The sequence below is a fragment of the Corythoichthys intestinalis genome, chromosome 17 (genome assembly GCF_030265065.1).
Source record: "Corythoichthys intestinalis isolate RoL2023-P3 chromosome 17, ASM3026506v1, whole genome shotgun sequence".
NCBI classification, from domain to species: domain Eukaryota; kingdom Metazoa; phylum Chordata; class Actinopteri; order Syngnathiformes; family Syngnathidae; genus Corythoichthys; species Corythoichthys intestinalis.
In genome coordinates this window covers 13,586,550-13,603,369 of record NC_080411.1, presented here as the reverse complement: position 1 = coordinate 13,603,369, position 16,820 = coordinate 13,586,550, and the positions used below count along the sequence as shown (strand labels likewise).

The window sequence follows — 16,820 nt, the reverse complement described above, 5'->3', positions numbered from 1 at the left end:
AACTATAATTAATTACTTTTTTTCAGTAAGATTAACAACACTGACAGTCACTAATAAAAGTAGTGCTGCTATTGCTAACGCTAGCGCCTTTTTGCTTAGCAAGCTACTACTGTCCAGCACTACTTTTATCGCGTGCTCACGGTTTTGGCTAATATTCAGCTCACTGACAGTCCTGTTAGCTTAGCTTAGCTTATCTTAACTGTAGTGACCTCCCATTATCCACATTAGCTCTCTGTGTTGGTTACTAGTTGCAAGTGACCAAGTTGTAGCTAAGCTACCTTCCAAAATGTTCCGTCACGTGGTTTCAGAGACAATTTAAGACTGTCCAGATTTCTGTAGCTACTTTGTGTAGCTTTAACTCCTTCTGAGCGCTTGTCGAAAACAGTCAGGACAAATACAACTCCAGCCGGCCTATATTTCCACTCAAAATAAACAAACGAACTCATTTCAGCAGCTATTATTGAAAATAAGATAAATACAAGCCGTATATACCCTGTAGTCGTAAAGTACAATACAGTAGGAAGCACTACTGCGGACTAGCGGACTAGAGGCAAGCAAAATCAAAGAGTTAAAATGAAAACGTACATCAAACGTCTTTATTATATCATTTAATCATTGAGTCAATCATTATTAGCTATACGGTTTGGTAATGTATAAATTAGGGCTGTCAAACGATTAAATTTTTTAATCAAGTTAATTACAGCTTAAAAATTAATTAATCGTAGTTAATCGCAATTCAAACCATCTATAGAATATTATTTTTCTGTAAATTATTGTTGGAATGGAAAGATAAGACACAAGACGGATATATACATTCAACATACGGTACATAAGTACTGTATTTGTTTATAATAACAATAAATCAACAAGATGGCATTAACATTATTAACATTCTCTTAAAGTTATCCATGGATAGAAAGACTTGTAGTTCTTAAAAGATAAATGTTAGTACAAGTTATTAAAACCCCTCTTAATATTTTCGTTTTATTAAAATTTGTAAAATTTTCAATCAAAAAATAAACTCGTGGCTCGCCATTTTTTATGTCAATAATTACACCATGCTCACTCATGGTACTAACCCATAAAAGCAGTTGGACCCAAGCGCCAGCAGAGGGCGCCAAACACAAAAAAAACAAGTAACAAGCGGACATTACACTGTACTGTCATTTTAATCTGTTTGAGCGGGGCATGTGCGTTAATTGCGTCAAATATTTTAACGTGATTAATTTAAAAAATTAATTACCGCCTGTTAACGCGATAATTTTGACAGCCCTAGTATAAATATAGTCAGTACTGTTAGCTCACTAACATTTCTTGGCTAATTCTTAATCACCAGCCAAGAGCGCGCTCCATTTTTTAATGTATACACCACATTACCCTTCCCACACAATCCCTTCACGGTGCTGGGTAATGGCTGCCAGTCGCGGACCTGTTAGCCTCAGTAATAGAGCAGTAGGTGGGTCCCACACTTGTCTTTATGGGTTGGCTCCTTGGGCGGGACCTCCTCATCACCTGGGCAGCCAATTGCGGGGCTGGGGTTGGGGGATCGGGGCTCTGGTCCCGCGCTGCCTTGCGGTGGTCTCCTGCTTCCACCTTCCCCTCACTTCTCTACCCGGGTATCCACCAGTGTGGTTCGCCGGCTGAGTGCCGTGGGCCGGCGAGGCGTCGCCCACTCTTGGTGGGGGGCCTGTCCTGCCCCGGGCCTGGTGGGCCGTAGAAGTCCCGCAGTGTAGCATGCTGGCTGGGAGTTGCGGCGGCAGTGGTTGGTATGCAGGGTGGGCGGGCAGTGTTGGGGGCGGGCAGTGGTGCCGCGTCCCCTCACCCTTTCCTGAAGGCCGGTTAATGGGGGCGCGTATGGTTCGGGGGACTATCCTGGGTCCCGGGGGGATGGCGGTGGCCCCCTTGCCTGAGCTGCAGGAGGAGGGATTGGCCGCGTTTGCTCACCACTACCGATTGGCTGGGGAGGGGCCGTGGCCCTGGGGCAGCCCCCGCGCAGGATTTCCACTTGTCTACAGGATTATCACACGTCTGATGGGATTCATGCATGAATGGGTGCAATTTCACACAAGACTCAAATAGTAGACTCAAGTAGAGAAACTGTTGGTGCCAGGATTTGTGATCAGGCACCATAGAATAACATGTCAACATATCCACACTTACAAGTGATACACATATTGGGTACAATCACATCTCTTTTTGACTCACCCCACCCTCCTTGGCCATAAGGCCTCCCACATGGTGTCCACGGGAAATACAAATAGCTAACAATAGAACTGCTATATTCATAGGTAGTGTAGGTGTTAATTGTATTTTTTGTCGTTGTTTGTTCTTTTCCTCTTCTGTCTCTGTCTCTCCTCTTCTGTTTTCCTATCCGTCCCCCCATAAGCCCTACTGCTTATGCCCAGCTGCTTTCACCTACTAAATGTATACATTAAAACTGTTCAGTCCAATAGGACACTCAGATTCCATTCTCCGTTTTAAGCACCTGAACAAGACAGGTTTTAAAAAAAAAAAAAAGAGTGCCCTCTGACGGCTGGTTGCAGGGTAATGTTTACTCCATGGTTGCTCAGTTTAACATATATAAAGGTGTTAAATTTTGACAATATATCGGGCGCATCTGAGTATAAGTCACTGGCTCAACCAAAGTCTAAATAAAAGTGTGACTTATAGTCCGGAAAATACGGTAACTACATTGTATTTGCTATTTTATGGACGGCGTACCATCTAAATTAGAGTAGATTAAACATCTTTATCTCTCAGATTTCATCAAAGCTAATGTGAAAATATGAATTTTCTGTTTATAACCTCTTTGCTTCGTCATTCTTCTTTCACCCTGAAAAGCACGGTGTCATCACAACGGAAGATGAGCAGTATTTAATCGAGCCGCTAAAGAACAGATCCTCCCCCACCGGCAACTGGAACCCGGAGGAAGCACAGCAACACGTTATTTATAAAATATCCGCCATACCCTCGTCGCAGGGACAGAGCCGGGAGTTTAGCTGCGGCATTTCAGGTGGGTCCATCATCGTGGTTTCTCAAAGAGGTTCATGGTTAGCAAGTCAAGATGAGTGTTTCACAGGTTTTAGCCAAGGAACCTACTAAAATTGCGGCCCACATTGGACATCCAATTGTTGTACTGTATTAGTGTTACCTGCATGTATTTTGTGATGTGCAATTAAAAGAAAATGCATGAAAAATTTTAAATAAAATGAATCAATTTTTAAATAGTTGTACATGAAAATGAATTTTAAGATAAAAACTGCAATTATAAAATACGATGAGTAATAAAAACAAATATGAATAATTAAAAAATGAAATTAATTGATTTTGGGGAAAAACATATCAATTATTTAAATAGTAATACGTTGTAATCATTAAAAAAATGCAAATTAAACAAAACGATTAGTTACAAAAATATGAATAATTTAAAAGTAATTTAAAAAACATGAGCAGTAAAAAATATGGATAATTCACAAAGAAATGAATCAATTTTAGGGAAATATCAGTTATTTAAATAGCAATAAATTAAATATACAAATACAATTAAAACATTAGTCACAAAAATATGAATAATTTGAAATTAAATAAAATTAATAAAGTAAAAAGCAAATAAATAAATGAGTAATAAAAATATGAATAATTTAAAATTAGTACAAAAAACGCAAATTAAAAAAACTGATGAAAATATAAATGATTTAAAATTTTATAAATAAAAAAAAACTATAAAAAACAGCATTAAAAATATGAATAATTTAAAATGAATTAAGATTAATAAAAAATAAAATACAAATAAAAAAAATGAGTAATAAAATATTAATAATTTAGAATTAAATTAGGAAAAAAACTAATTAAAAACATGAGTGATGAGAATGATTTAGAATTGAATAAAATAAATAAAAACAAAACACAAACTCATAAAAAACAGCAATATGAAAAATGAATAAAAAATTTAAAACGCAAATTAAGAAAACATGAGTAATAAAAATATAGTTTAAAATTAAATTGATTAAATTGATTTAAAAAATTAAAACACAAATTAAAAAAACATGAGTGGAATAAAAATATGAATACTTTAAAACGGAATAAAATTGATTTAAAAAAACAAACAAAAAAACCCAAATAAACCCCCCCCCAAAAAAAAAACTAATAAAAAGGTGAATAATTTAAAACTAAATAAAATTAATTTAAAAAAAAACTTAAACCTGAAAAAAAAAAAAAAAAAAAAAAAAAAAAAACTGGAATGAATTAAAAAGAAGAAAAATAAAGACCTAAATTCAAATAAGTTTGGTCTCTATAATTTGCTGTGGGAATTTGTATTATTATTTTTTTAATTGTGACCGCACAACGCTTCAGTCTTTGGTTGCCATTGACGGCAATAGACGTCTGATTCATGTCAACTGTGAGGGGCTGTAAGCGATCGAATGACCCCGTTATAACGGATTGGACGTTTATTCCCGTCAATATCTGATTTCAATATCAATTACTAACTACCAAAACACGTATACTCACTCATCTGGGCTGTTGAATGAGTTAAGCTAATGCTAATTTTTTCATAGATGTTCACTGTCCGTGAAAAGCTTAAGCACGGTTAAGAACCTCTGCCATTGACGACGATAGTTATCGAGACATTCACATTTTTCTACTAGTTCGCAAAAGGAAGGAGAACCAGCTGAATATTGAGGTCACAGGGTCTTATAAGAACCAGCGAAAAGCTGTCACGGGCAGGAAGCCGACATGCCCTGACACGTACGATCTTAACGCTTATTCCCAGAGCATCTGGGTCATAAAGCGAATGGCGAGAGCTGCGAGGTTCAAAGGTTTCATTTATCACTCGAAGCGACTGCATAGCTTTGAATTTTCTTTGTAAACTGTACTATTTGTTGTGGTTTACAGATTTGGTTAAAAACGACACCCTCTCCCCGGTCCGGGCGTCGGCTGATGGTGCCCGACGAACGCGGCGCTCCGTCAGCACCGAGCGTTTCGTGGAGACGCTGGTGGTGGCCGACAAGATGATGGTGGGCTACCACGGTCGCAAAGACATTGAGCACTACATCCTGTCCGTTATGAATATTGTAAGTTTGATCTCGCTTTCTCGGAGGGCGCCCCCTGATGGGCGCCATTTGTCTGACTTTGTGTCTTTTCTTCTTTTCTGGAGGTCAGGTTGCCAAACTTTACCGCGATGCCAGTCTAGGAAATGTTGTGAACATCATCGTGACACGGCTCATTATTCTGACCGAAGACCAGGTGAGGAAATAAATGGTCAACTTCACTATGATGGTTCATTTCACGGGTGTCCAAACCTTTTCACCGAGGACTTGAAATCCTCAAATTTTCAGTTGTTAAACACAGGATTAGAATCGGTTGAAAAAGACACATTGGGTGATAGATGTCCAATCCATTTTAGGTAGAAGGGCTGCCAGTCCACTCAGTCAATGTATTAACAAGAGGGATTAAAAACGTGGTGTCCGGTACCAAGACATGCTCCCTGGTACCATACTGCACACCACTCTGGGCCCGGGGGAGTGGTGGTGGGGGGCTACGCCTATGTCCCTTGGGTCTGTCTCCGGCTCTGCCTGCCTCTCTGGGCCTGCGGCAGCCAGCGCTACCCTTCTGTCGGTGCGGTCATTCGCAGGCCCTCCCAGGGTTCTGGGGTGGGGCTTGTTGTCTCGTTTGGGGGGGTCGTTGTGCCCTGGTCGTCGGCGCGTATGTGGCACCCATTGGGGATGCACCAGGCGAGATGGCGCTGGATGTGGTCTGGGGCGCCGAGTTATCATGGCCCTGGTGCTTCTCTTGCCCTTTGGCCGGTGCTTCTAGGCCCCACCTACAGGAGCCTGACTCCTAACTGAAGCACTCTTAACTTTGCAGTGTAAATATCTTTCACTTTTGGCACTTACACACTCATTCAGGTCTTTTGTGAAAGTCGGAACGGGGCCGTACAGTCCTGGGGCGGCTTCCCCTTGATTCGAATGCATCATACACCGAGGACATGGGGCGGCTGGGACCGGTTGGGTACAGGGGTGATGTGACAATTGTCTCCCCACTGTCGGCCCCGCCATTGCTGCACCTCTTTTAACACACCGCATACATGATACTCATGGGGGAGGTTTGACGAGTGATTGTAGGATTTATGGCTGGGAAGAACTTCCATGCGGTGGTCCCACTGCCCTCAGCCGGGCGCTTCTATTTTATTTAATGCATACACTGCACTATCCTCCCCACACAATCCCATCACGGTGCTGCAATGGCTGCTAGTCGGGGACCTGGCAGCCAGTATAAAGGGTGGTAGGTGGGTCCCACACTTTTTTTTATGGTATGGCTCCTGGAGCGGGGCCTCCTCTTTGTCTGTGCTGCCGGTTGCGGGGGTGGAGGGGTTGGAGGGGTGGGGTGCTGAGGGCCCAGGCTCCTGCGTCTGCCTTCCTCTCTCTTTTTTAATCAGGGCCCCAGCACGGGTTGCCAGCTGAGTGCCGGTGGGTCGGTGGGATGTTGCCCCCTCCGGGTGGGGATCCTGTCCTGCCCCTGGGCCTAGTGGGCCATGAGGGTCCCGTGGTGTGCCGTGTCGGTTGGGAGGTTGCAGCGGTGGCCGGTGGGCCGGGCGTTGGTGGGGTCGGGCGTGGGGGGTGGGGGCGCGTCCCCTCATCCTTTCCTTAAAGCAGGGTTTCCCAAACTATTCCACATCGGGCCGCTGTGGGTGCTGCATTTCTTTCCGACAAAACAGGATGACACATGTGTACCAATCTGGTGTTTTACAAGTTTAATCAGTTGATTGTAGTCAGGTGCTGCTTGTTTTAGCAGAAACCTCATGGTTAAACAGTCTGTGCTCGATCGGTAGGAACAAAAACCAGGACCCACAGGGGTCCTTGAGGACCGGTTTGGGAACCACTGCCTTAAAGGCTGGTCAATGGAGGCGCGAATGGTCCGGGGGACTACCTTGGGTCCTGGGGGGGATGGCGGTGGCCCCCTTGCCTAGGCTGCGGTAGGAGGGTTGAGTGCTGGCTAACCCCCGCGATTGGCTGGGTAGGTGGCGTGGCCCTGGAGCGGCCTCTATTCAGCATTTCCACTCGTCTGAAGGACTATCACACATCTGATGGGATTCACACATGATGCAATTAGACACATTAAATTAGTTTAAAGTGGCATTAAAAAGCATTAAATGAGATGTGCTGATACCTGTAGAAACCTTGTACTTCTACTACAACTAGGGGTGTGACAAAATCTTGAAATGGTGCTATATCGTGATACTTTGCATCCCAAAAGGTTGTCAATACGCTCATGCCACCTGAAATGGCCCGAAATTACCATGTTGCTTGGCATTGGCTGCAACTGACGGCCATAGAAGTGGGAGGGGCTCGTATGAAGTGGGAGGGGTTCATTCGCTGCCACCCTCCAAGTTCAAATATATTGGATGTCTAGTGATAAACTTAAAGCAAAAGATGAAGATAGCTTATTTTTCTGTTTATTAGTTGTTTTGTAGAATATCCTACAAGGATTTCCTGACCAATTTCTCGATAATCGTTGAATCGCCATATCGTTTGTTGGGTAGGATTCATTCCCTTTCCAATCTACCCCACAGCCCAACTTGGAGATCAACCATCACGCGGACAAGTCTCTGGACAGCTTCTGCAAATGGCAAAAGTCCATCCTGTCCCACCACAGTGATGGCGGAAACAGCATTCCGGAGAACGGGATGGCCCACCACGACAACGCTGTGCTCATCACGCGGTGAGGATGAGTCGCGGGTTTTCCGGCGCGCTCGCAGTTATTACGCCAATAAAGATGAAAATAGAAGGTGCGCTGCTCTGCGCTTTGTCAAGCGGCGAGAGCCAAAAGCTTTATCTGCGGTATTGTTGTCAGGACTGTTTGGCCTGGCAAACTATAGCAACTCAAGTGTTTGTTCGCTGATTCTGTTTCAAGAACGGCGTCTTCGCTTCCTGTCAACGGAGTGCTCTCGCTCGTTGACAGGCTGCAGATTTAATCCTGGATGACAATGCGTTTTTTTTTTCCTGCTAGCGGGCTGGCTAACGCGGCCATCAATGTTGTATTTTTGTACTGTATTTCCTGCACTGTAAAAATTATTAATATATGAATGCTAACGTTAGAAAAAATGAGAATTAGAATTGAGTCAAAAAATATTTTTTTATGGTTTTTAAAATTTATTTATTATTTTATATCTAAGTATTAATTCCTTGGCAGCTATTTTTTAAAATGTATTTATTACTTTTATATCTACAGTGTATCACAAAAGTGAGTACACACCTCGCATTTCTGCAGATATTTAAGTACCCTAATTTTCGCACTATAAGGTGCACCTGACTATAAGCTGCCACCCACCAAATTTGGCACGAAAAGGGCAATGGTTCAGAGATAAGCAGCAGCTGTCCTCACTGTATTATGGGATATTTACACCAAAAGATATTAAACGGTAATCATATGACTGTCATAAGACCAAATGAACCACCATGAAGCTATGAACCAATTGGCTGCAAAGCTTCTTTGCTTCAAGAAGCTTCATTTGGCCATCGCTGCTCCCTTGGGATAGACAGTCAATCTCTGCTGTCACCTGCTGTCAACACTGTTGTTGTCCAACTTGCCTCCTAGCATGCATTGCACCGCTACAGATGCAAATAACAATCAAAATTCATGTTCTGTGCAAATTATTTTTTCAGTTACTTTTCGAGTTGTTTCATTAATTGCTAGTTATGGTATTTGTTAACACTTTATTTGACAGTGGCGCCATAAGGCTGTCATTAGATAAGATAATTATGACATTACACTGTCATGAGCATTAGTGAATGCTTTTAACATATGTCATTTAGTGTGATCTGGCAAATTATTTCACTTTTGAATGGATGTAAAAGATCCAAGATTGACATAAATGGAGTTAGTGACACAATTTGCCAGATGACACTCAATGACGTAAGCATTCAGCATTCATGATAGTGTCATGTCATAATTATGACAGTCTTATGACAGTCTTATGACGCCGCTGTCAAATAAAGTGCCAACTATTAACCCATATAAATAAATAAATAAGCCGCACTGGACTATAAACCGCAGGATTCAAAATGACGGAAAAAAGTAGCGGCTTATAGTCCGAAATTTACGGTATTTTCATGGGACATCACTGACAAAATGACACTTTGACACAATGAAAAGTAGTCTGTGTTCAGCCTATTTAATAGTTAATTTATTTTCCCCTCAAAATAACTCCAAATATAGCCATTAATATCTAAACCCCTGGCAACAAAAGTGAGTACACCCCTTAGAAACTACGTACATTCCTAAATGTCCAATTGAGTACTGCTTGTCATTTTCCCTCCAAAATGTCATGTGACTCGTTACAGCATTGCGGCAGAGATTGAAGAAGTGGGGGTCAGCCTGTTAGTGCTCAGACCATACGCTGCACTCTACATCAAATTGGTGTGCATGGTTGTCACCCCAAGAGGAACCCACTTCTGAAGATGGTACACAAGGAAGCCCGCCTGTCTCATCAGACCATAGGACATGGTTCCAGTAATCCATGTGCTTTGTTGACATGTCTTCAGCAAACTATTTGCGGGCTTTCTTGTGTACCGTCTTCATTCATTCATTATCAATCATTATTATTTTACACAAAACTCCCAAAATGGGCCGGACAAAAGTACTGGCACCCTTTGAAAAATCATGTAATGCTTCTCTAATTTGTGTAATTAACAGCACCTGATACTTACCTGTGGCACATAACAGGTGGTGGCAATAACGAAATCACACTTGCAGCTCGTTAAAATGGATTAAAGTTGACTCAACCTCTGTTCTGTGTCCTTGTGTGTCCCACATTGAGCATGGAGAAAAGAAAGAAAACCAAAGAACTGTCTGAGGGCTTGAGAAGCAAAATTGTGAGGAATCATGGGCAAGCTCCAAAGACCTGAATGTTCTTGTGTCTACCATGTGCAGTGTCATCAATAAGTGTAAAGCCAATGGCACTGTGGCTAACCTCCCGAGATGTGGACGGAAAAGAAAAATTGAGGAGAGATTTCAACGAAAGATTGTGCGGATGGTGGATGAAGAACCTCGACTAACATCCAAACAAGTTCAAGCTGTCCCGCAGTCCGAGGGTACAACAGTGTCACACCGTACTATCCGTCGGCGTCTGACCGAAAAGGGACTCTACGGTAGGATACCCAGGAAGACCCCACTTCTGACCCAGAGACATAAAAAAACCAGGCTGGAGTTTGCCAAAACTTACCTGAGAAAGCCAAAAACTGTTTGGAAGAATGTTTTCTGGTCAGATGAGACAAAAGTAGAGCTATATATAGAGTTTACCGTGGAAAAAAATAGGCCTTCAAAGAAAAGAACACGTTCCCCACAGTCAAACATGGCGGAGGTTCCCTGATGTTTTGAGGTTGCTTTACTGCCTCTGGCACTGGACTGCTTGACTGTGTGCATGGCATTATGAAGTCTGAAGACTCCCCAAAAATTTTGCAGCATAATGTAGGGCCTAGTGTGAGAAAGATGGGTCTCCCTCAGAGGTCATGGGTCTTCAAGCAGGACAATGACCCAAAACACACTTCAAAAAGCACTAGAAAATGGTTTGAGCGAAAGCACTGCAGACTTCTAAAGTGGCCAGCAATGACTCCAGACCTGAATCCCATTGAACACCTGTGGAGAGATCTGAAAATGGCAGTTTGGAGAAGGCACCCTTCATATCTGAGACCTGGAGCAGTTGGCCAAAGAAGAATGGTCTAAAATTCCAGCAGAATATTGTAAGAAACTCATTGATGGATACCGGAAGCGGTTGTTCGCAGTTATTTCGTCTAAAGGTTGTGCTACCAAGTATTAGGCTGAGGGTGCCAATACTTTTGTCCGGTCCATTTTGGAGTTTTGTGTAAAATGATCATGATTTCATTTTTTTTTTTCAAGCAAAATTAAATGAAGATTATGGCCAGCAGTGTATGCTATTGTTCAGCCACAATTGGATCCATTACCTTATCACTTTTCATCCCTTACACAGCCGCTAGAAACAGAAATGTTGTTTAATCCATCTACAGGCCACCATCATGATTTTACGTCACTAAGTGTGTGTACGCTGGTCCTCATGGGAAACGCAGTCTTCCTTAAGGCAAAACACTACCGCTTTTGTCCACAGGTGTCGCTAAAGTAGACCAAAACTAAAAGGTTACCAAGTGTTACTTTTAGGGCAATATTACACAATGTGTCTGTTATCTATCAAAATGGTATTTGGAGAGGGGCAAATAAGTATTTAGTCAACCACTAATTGTGCAAGTTCTCCCACTTGAAAATTTTAGAGAGGCCTGTAATTGTCAACATGGGTAAACCTCCACCATGAAAGACAGAATGTGGAAAAAAACCCAGAAAATCACATTGTTTGGTTTTTAAAGAATTTATTTGCAAATCATGGTGGAAAATAAGTATTTGGTCAATACCAAAAGTTCATCTCAATACTTTGTTATGTACCCTTTGTTGGCAATAACGGAGGCCAAACGTTTTCTGTAACTCTTCACAAGCTTTTCTTTCACACACTGTTGCTGGTATTTTGGCCCATTCATTCTTTCCTTTACACAGATGAGTCGTCCTGGTCCCTTTGCAGAAAAACAGCCCCAAAGCATGATGTTTCCACCCCAATGCTTCACAGTGGGTATGGTGTTCTTCTGATGCAATTCAGTATTCTTTCTCCTCCAAACACGAGAATGTGTGTTTCTACCAAAAAGTTCTATTTTGGTTTCATCTGACCATAACACATTCTCCCAGTCCTCTTCTGGATCATTGAAATGCTCTCTAGCGAACCGTAGACGTGCCTGGACGTGTACTGGCTTCAGCAGGGGGACACGTCTGGCAGTGCAGGATTTGAGTCCCTGGCGGCGCATTGTGTTACTGATAGTAGCCTCTGTTACTGTGGTCCCAGCTCTCTGTAGGTCATTCACTAGGCCCCCCCGTGTGGTTCTGGGATTTTTGCTCACCGTTCTTGTTATCATTTTGACGCCACGGGGTGAGGTTTTGCACGGAGCCCCAGCTCGAGGGAGCTTATCAGTGGTCTTGTACATCTTCCATTTTCTAATAATTGCTCCCACAGTTGATTTCCTTACACCAGGGGTGTCCAATCTTTTTGCAAAGCGGGCCAGATTTGTCGTTGTAAAAATGTGGGGGGCCGACCTTGGTTGACGTCCTTTACGTAGAACAATATATTTAAGCAAATTTTAGCAAGCCATTCTGTGAGTCACATTCGCTTTGTTATTATTTTTTAATTACCGTAATTTTCGGACTATACGCCGCTACTTTTTTCCCTCATTTTGAATCCTGCGGCATATACTCCAGTGCGGGTTATTTGTTGATTTGGTAAAGATTTATTTGTCAGTAGCGTCATAAGAGTGTCATAAGACCCGTCATATTATATGACACTATCATGGGCATTATTGAATGCTTATGACAGATGACACTAAATGGCATCTGTTATAAGCATTTATTATGCTCATGATAGTGTCATGTCATGATTATGATTGTCTTATGACAGTCTTATGGTGCCACTGTCAAATAAAGTGTTACCAAATACCAGAACTAGCAATTAATGAAACCACTGGGACAGGAACTGAAGAAATAATTAGGACAGAACGTGAATTTTGATTATAATTTACATCTGTAGTGCTGCAATGCATGCTTGGAGGCACGTTGGCCAACAACAGTGTTGACAGCAGGTGGCAGAAGAGGATGACTGTCTGCCCCAAGGGACTCCCAAATGAAGCTTCTTGAAGCAATAAAGCTTTGTAGCCAATTGGTTCAAAGCTTCATGGTGGTTCATTTGGCCTTATGATGCCACTGTCAAATAAAGTGTTACTGGTTCATATCTTTTGGTGTAAATATCCCATAACACAGTGAGGATAGCTGTGGCTTATAGTCCAGTGTGGCATATCTATGAACAAATGTCGATTACGTGTCAAATTTGGACGGTGGCGGCTTATAGTCAGGTGCGCCTTATAGTCCGAACTCCGAAAATTACGTTAATAATTTCAACAATCTCACAACTAGCCTTTGTGGCGTTCTCTTTCGACTCTCGAGCTCATGCGAAATACTGCTGCTGAGAATTTAAACTAGCTTCAAGTTGTCAACATATCAGCGTGTCTTGTTTGGTAATATCGCCTCACATTGAACTCAGCAGCGACTGTCTTTGCAAATGAGGTAGACACAGTTGTTGCATATTTTAGTGAAGAAATAGTCCAATCTCCACCTATCCTTGAAGCGTCGGCCGTCGCAGTCAACTTTCTTTTTTTGTTGTTGTTGCCATTTTAGAAAATTGGAAGTCAAGGGTCACACAGGGTAATGTTGCTTAGAGTGCTGATACCTTTTAGTGGGTAAATAAAGAGCAGCATTTAGTGTGCAAGCTACTTCATATGCTGGTAGAAGTACTTCTGACCAATTTATTAAGTCTGGGTGCGGGCCAGACGTTATTGATTTTATGACAGAAGCAGGGGGCCGGATGAAATTTGACCATGGGCCGCATTTGGACCCCGGGCCGGACTTTGGACATGTCTGCTTTACACCAAGCGTTTTACCTATTGCAGATTCAGTCTTCCCAGCCTGGTGCAGGTCTACAATTTTGTGTCTGTTGTCCTTCGACAGCTCTTTGGTCTTGACCGTAATGGAGTTTGGAGTGTGACTGACTGAGGTTGTGGACAGGTGTATTTCATACCGATAATGAGTTAAAACAGGTGCCATTAATACAGGAGCCTCGTTAGAAGAAGTTCGACCTCTTTGACAGCCAGAAATCTTGCTTGTTTGTAGGTGACCAAATACTTATTTTCCACTCTAATTTGGAAATGAATTATTCAAAAATCAAAAAATGTGATTTTCTGTTTTTTTCTTTCCACGTTCTGTCTCTCATGGTTGAGGTTCACCCATGTTGACAATTACAGGCCTCTCTCTTTTCATGTAGGAGAACTTGTACAATTGGTGGTTGACTAAATACTTGTTTGGCCCACTGTATTTCAAAATGTTTTTATTTATTTAATTCTGACCTTTTTTCCATAAATTTGACGGTAAACCTTTTATGCTTTTCCTGTGTTTTTTACAGTTGCCAGTATTTTTACAGTGAATCAATTTTTTAATAGCATATTGTCTGTAAAAACAAAGCTCTTAGTTCTCCATTTTAGTTCTGCAAGCCTGTACTGTAATGACGTCATCACGTAGAAGTTAACCGGCTTTGCAGTCAATTTGCCTACCAGGTTAGCGGGTTAGTTCAAGAAATGAGGAACCGGGCCTGCGAGGAGAGTGGAGAAGGCGGGAAGCCAAGCGAAATCAAATTTGCCGTGCCCTTGGTTTTAATAGATTAAAAGCTTTAGCTACGATTGGATCATTCGTAGCCGGTGTAAGATGCACGCGGCCTCCCTCGGCTGCGCTCTATTGGATTAGCGGCACGCGAGTCGGAGGGGTCAACGGTCGGGTCAGGGCGTATATTGGTACACCTTCGTGCGGTAGGGCGGGAACCCAGTCGGCACGACAAGTGCCTAAATTGCTGACATCTCATATTTTTTTTTTTTTTTTTTAAGGTATGACATCTGCACCTACAAGAACAAACCCTGTGGAACGTTAGGTGAGTTGAGCGGTTGCTTTCAACGCAACAGGGCGGGCATTTACGGGTCCATTCCTTTTGATTTTGGGGGGGCATGTACAGGTCACATCCTATTTTTTACAAGGCTCGCAGGGGTGCTGGAACATGTCCCAGCTAACTAGAAACTGCAATTTCGGGAGAAATTACACCTGGGTCTTTCCTCTGTGGAGAAACAGATCTTAGCCCCACTCAGGTCTATCAATAGAATGGACAATAATGCCAGTCAATGGCATTAAACAAAGTAAACGCCATTAGAAATGATTGGGAGAATTGGACGTCCATGTCCGTCAATGGCAGCACCCTCCATAAGCGTCAATGCAATCGGCGACATTTGGGGTACACGTCCTATTGATATCTGGTCATTTCCTGTTGATTTGGGGACATTGTTTTTTTTGCTGTTGAAAATGAATGGGAAAAAATTTGGACGTCCATGGACGTCAATGGTATCAACTTACATAGGCGTCAATGGAATCCAAGTACATTGGCATCAATAGAAGGAAAAAACATGATTAAATGCCATTAGAAATGAATGGGAAATTTGGACGTCCATGGCCGTCAATGGCGGCACCCTTCTTAAGCGTCAATGGAATTGGGAAATAACTATGGGCAGTAAGCTGGTGTTGCCATCCAATCGCAGGGCAAAAAATCTATTTTTACTAATAGAAACCGCAATTTTTGGAGAAATTGCAATACGAGCTTTTCTGTGGTAGATACCGATTTAAGACCCGCCCACTTGATTTTGTGGTGTTTCAGAGTCACTTCCTGTTGATATTGGGTCATTTCGAATTCACACGCAAAACACAATAAAAATACAAGTTAGTTTTTATCTTTTGGACAATTTTGTTGATGGGATATTTCAATTGAATTACATTCAATTGCGCTTAAGAAATCGATAAATTGAACCACATGGATTAGTTGTAATATCCCTAGTGTATACATATGACAGATGTATACACTATATATTATGTATACATTTTAATAATATAATAATATATAATTTAATTATAATATAAGGATCCTCACTGACCACACTACTGAATTGATGGCATTGAATGTCAAATTTAAATTCATCGGTGCCAAATGGGGTGGCAGTTGCCCCCCCATGCCACTTAGGTAGAACCGCCCCTGTTTACTTGTCCTACAATTTTTGTCCAAATCACATCATTTATATACATAAAAAAACAGGACACTAAGGGGTACAAAACTTGTAATTTTCGCTAAAAACAAATGTTTCAGGCAAAATTTGCCATAAACATCCCCGTTAATTTCTAATGGCCTAAATTTCCCATTCATTTCCAATGGCTATTTGCGATTCTTTTAAATAACACAAAAACCTTGCCATTGAATTTCCAAACCAAATGACCCGATATGAAGAGGAAGTGACCCTGGAATGCCTCAAAATCAACAGGAAGTGACTCGATATGAACAAGAAGTGACCCTGAAATGTCACCAAAACAATTGGAAATAACCAAATGTAAACAGGTAATATCACTGATATGCCACCCAAACAGTAGGAAGTGACCCTGAAATACCCCAAAATCAACAGGAAGTGACCCTGAAATCCTCCCAAAACAACTGGAAGTGACCCTGAAATGCTTCAAAATCAACAGGAAGTGACCCAATATGAATAGGAAGTGACCCTGAAATGCCCCAAAATCAACAGGAAATGAACCTGAAATCCTCCCAAAACAACTGGAAGTGAACCTGAAATGCCCCAAAATCAACAATCAAGTGACCCAATATGAACAGGAGGTGACCCTGAAATGCCCCCAAAACAACTGGAAGTGACCGTGAAATGCTTCAAAATCAACAGGAAGTGACCCAATATGAATAGGAAGTGATCCTGTAATGCCCCAAAATCAATAGGAAGTGACCCTGAAATCCTCCCAAAATAACTGGAGTGACCCTGAAATGCTTCAAAATCAACAGGAAGTGACACAATATGAATAGGAAGTGACCCTGAAATGCCCCAAAATCAACAGGAAGTGACCCAATATGAACAGAAGGTGACCCTGAAATGCCCCCAAAACAACTGGAAGTGACCCTGGAATACCTCAAAATCAACAGGAGGTGAGCCTGAAATCCTCCCAAATCAACAGGAAGTGACCCAATATGAATAGGAAGTGATCCTGTAAAGCCCCAAAATCAATAGGAAGTGACCCTGAAATCCTCCCAAAACGACTGGAAGTGATCCTGAAATGCTTCAAAATCAACAGGAAGTGAC

The 16,820-nt window shown here is 42.0% G+C and overlaps 1 protein-coding gene across 2 annotated transcripts in view; it reads left to right on the top strand.

Moving 5' to 3' along the window:
• adamts6 (ADAM metallopeptidase with thrombospondin type 1 motif, 6) overlaps positions 1-16,820 on the top strand; it is a 128,644-nt gene that overhangs the window by 15,864 nt on the left and 95,960 nt on the right. For both annotated transcript variants that reach the window (XM_057818501.1, XM_057818500.1), the window contains exons 4-8: positions 2,842-3,013; positions 4,894-5,072; positions 5,161-5,244; positions 7,571-7,719; positions 14,535-14,578. In XM_057818501.1, coding sequence (XP_057674484.1) covers positions 2,842-3,013; positions 4,894-5,072; positions 5,161-5,244; positions 7,571-7,719; positions 14,535-14,578 — 628 coding nt within the window. The remainder of the gene's footprint in view (positions 1-2,841; positions 3,014-4,893; positions 5,073-5,160; positions 5,245-7,570; positions 7,720-14,534; positions 14,579-16,820) is intronic.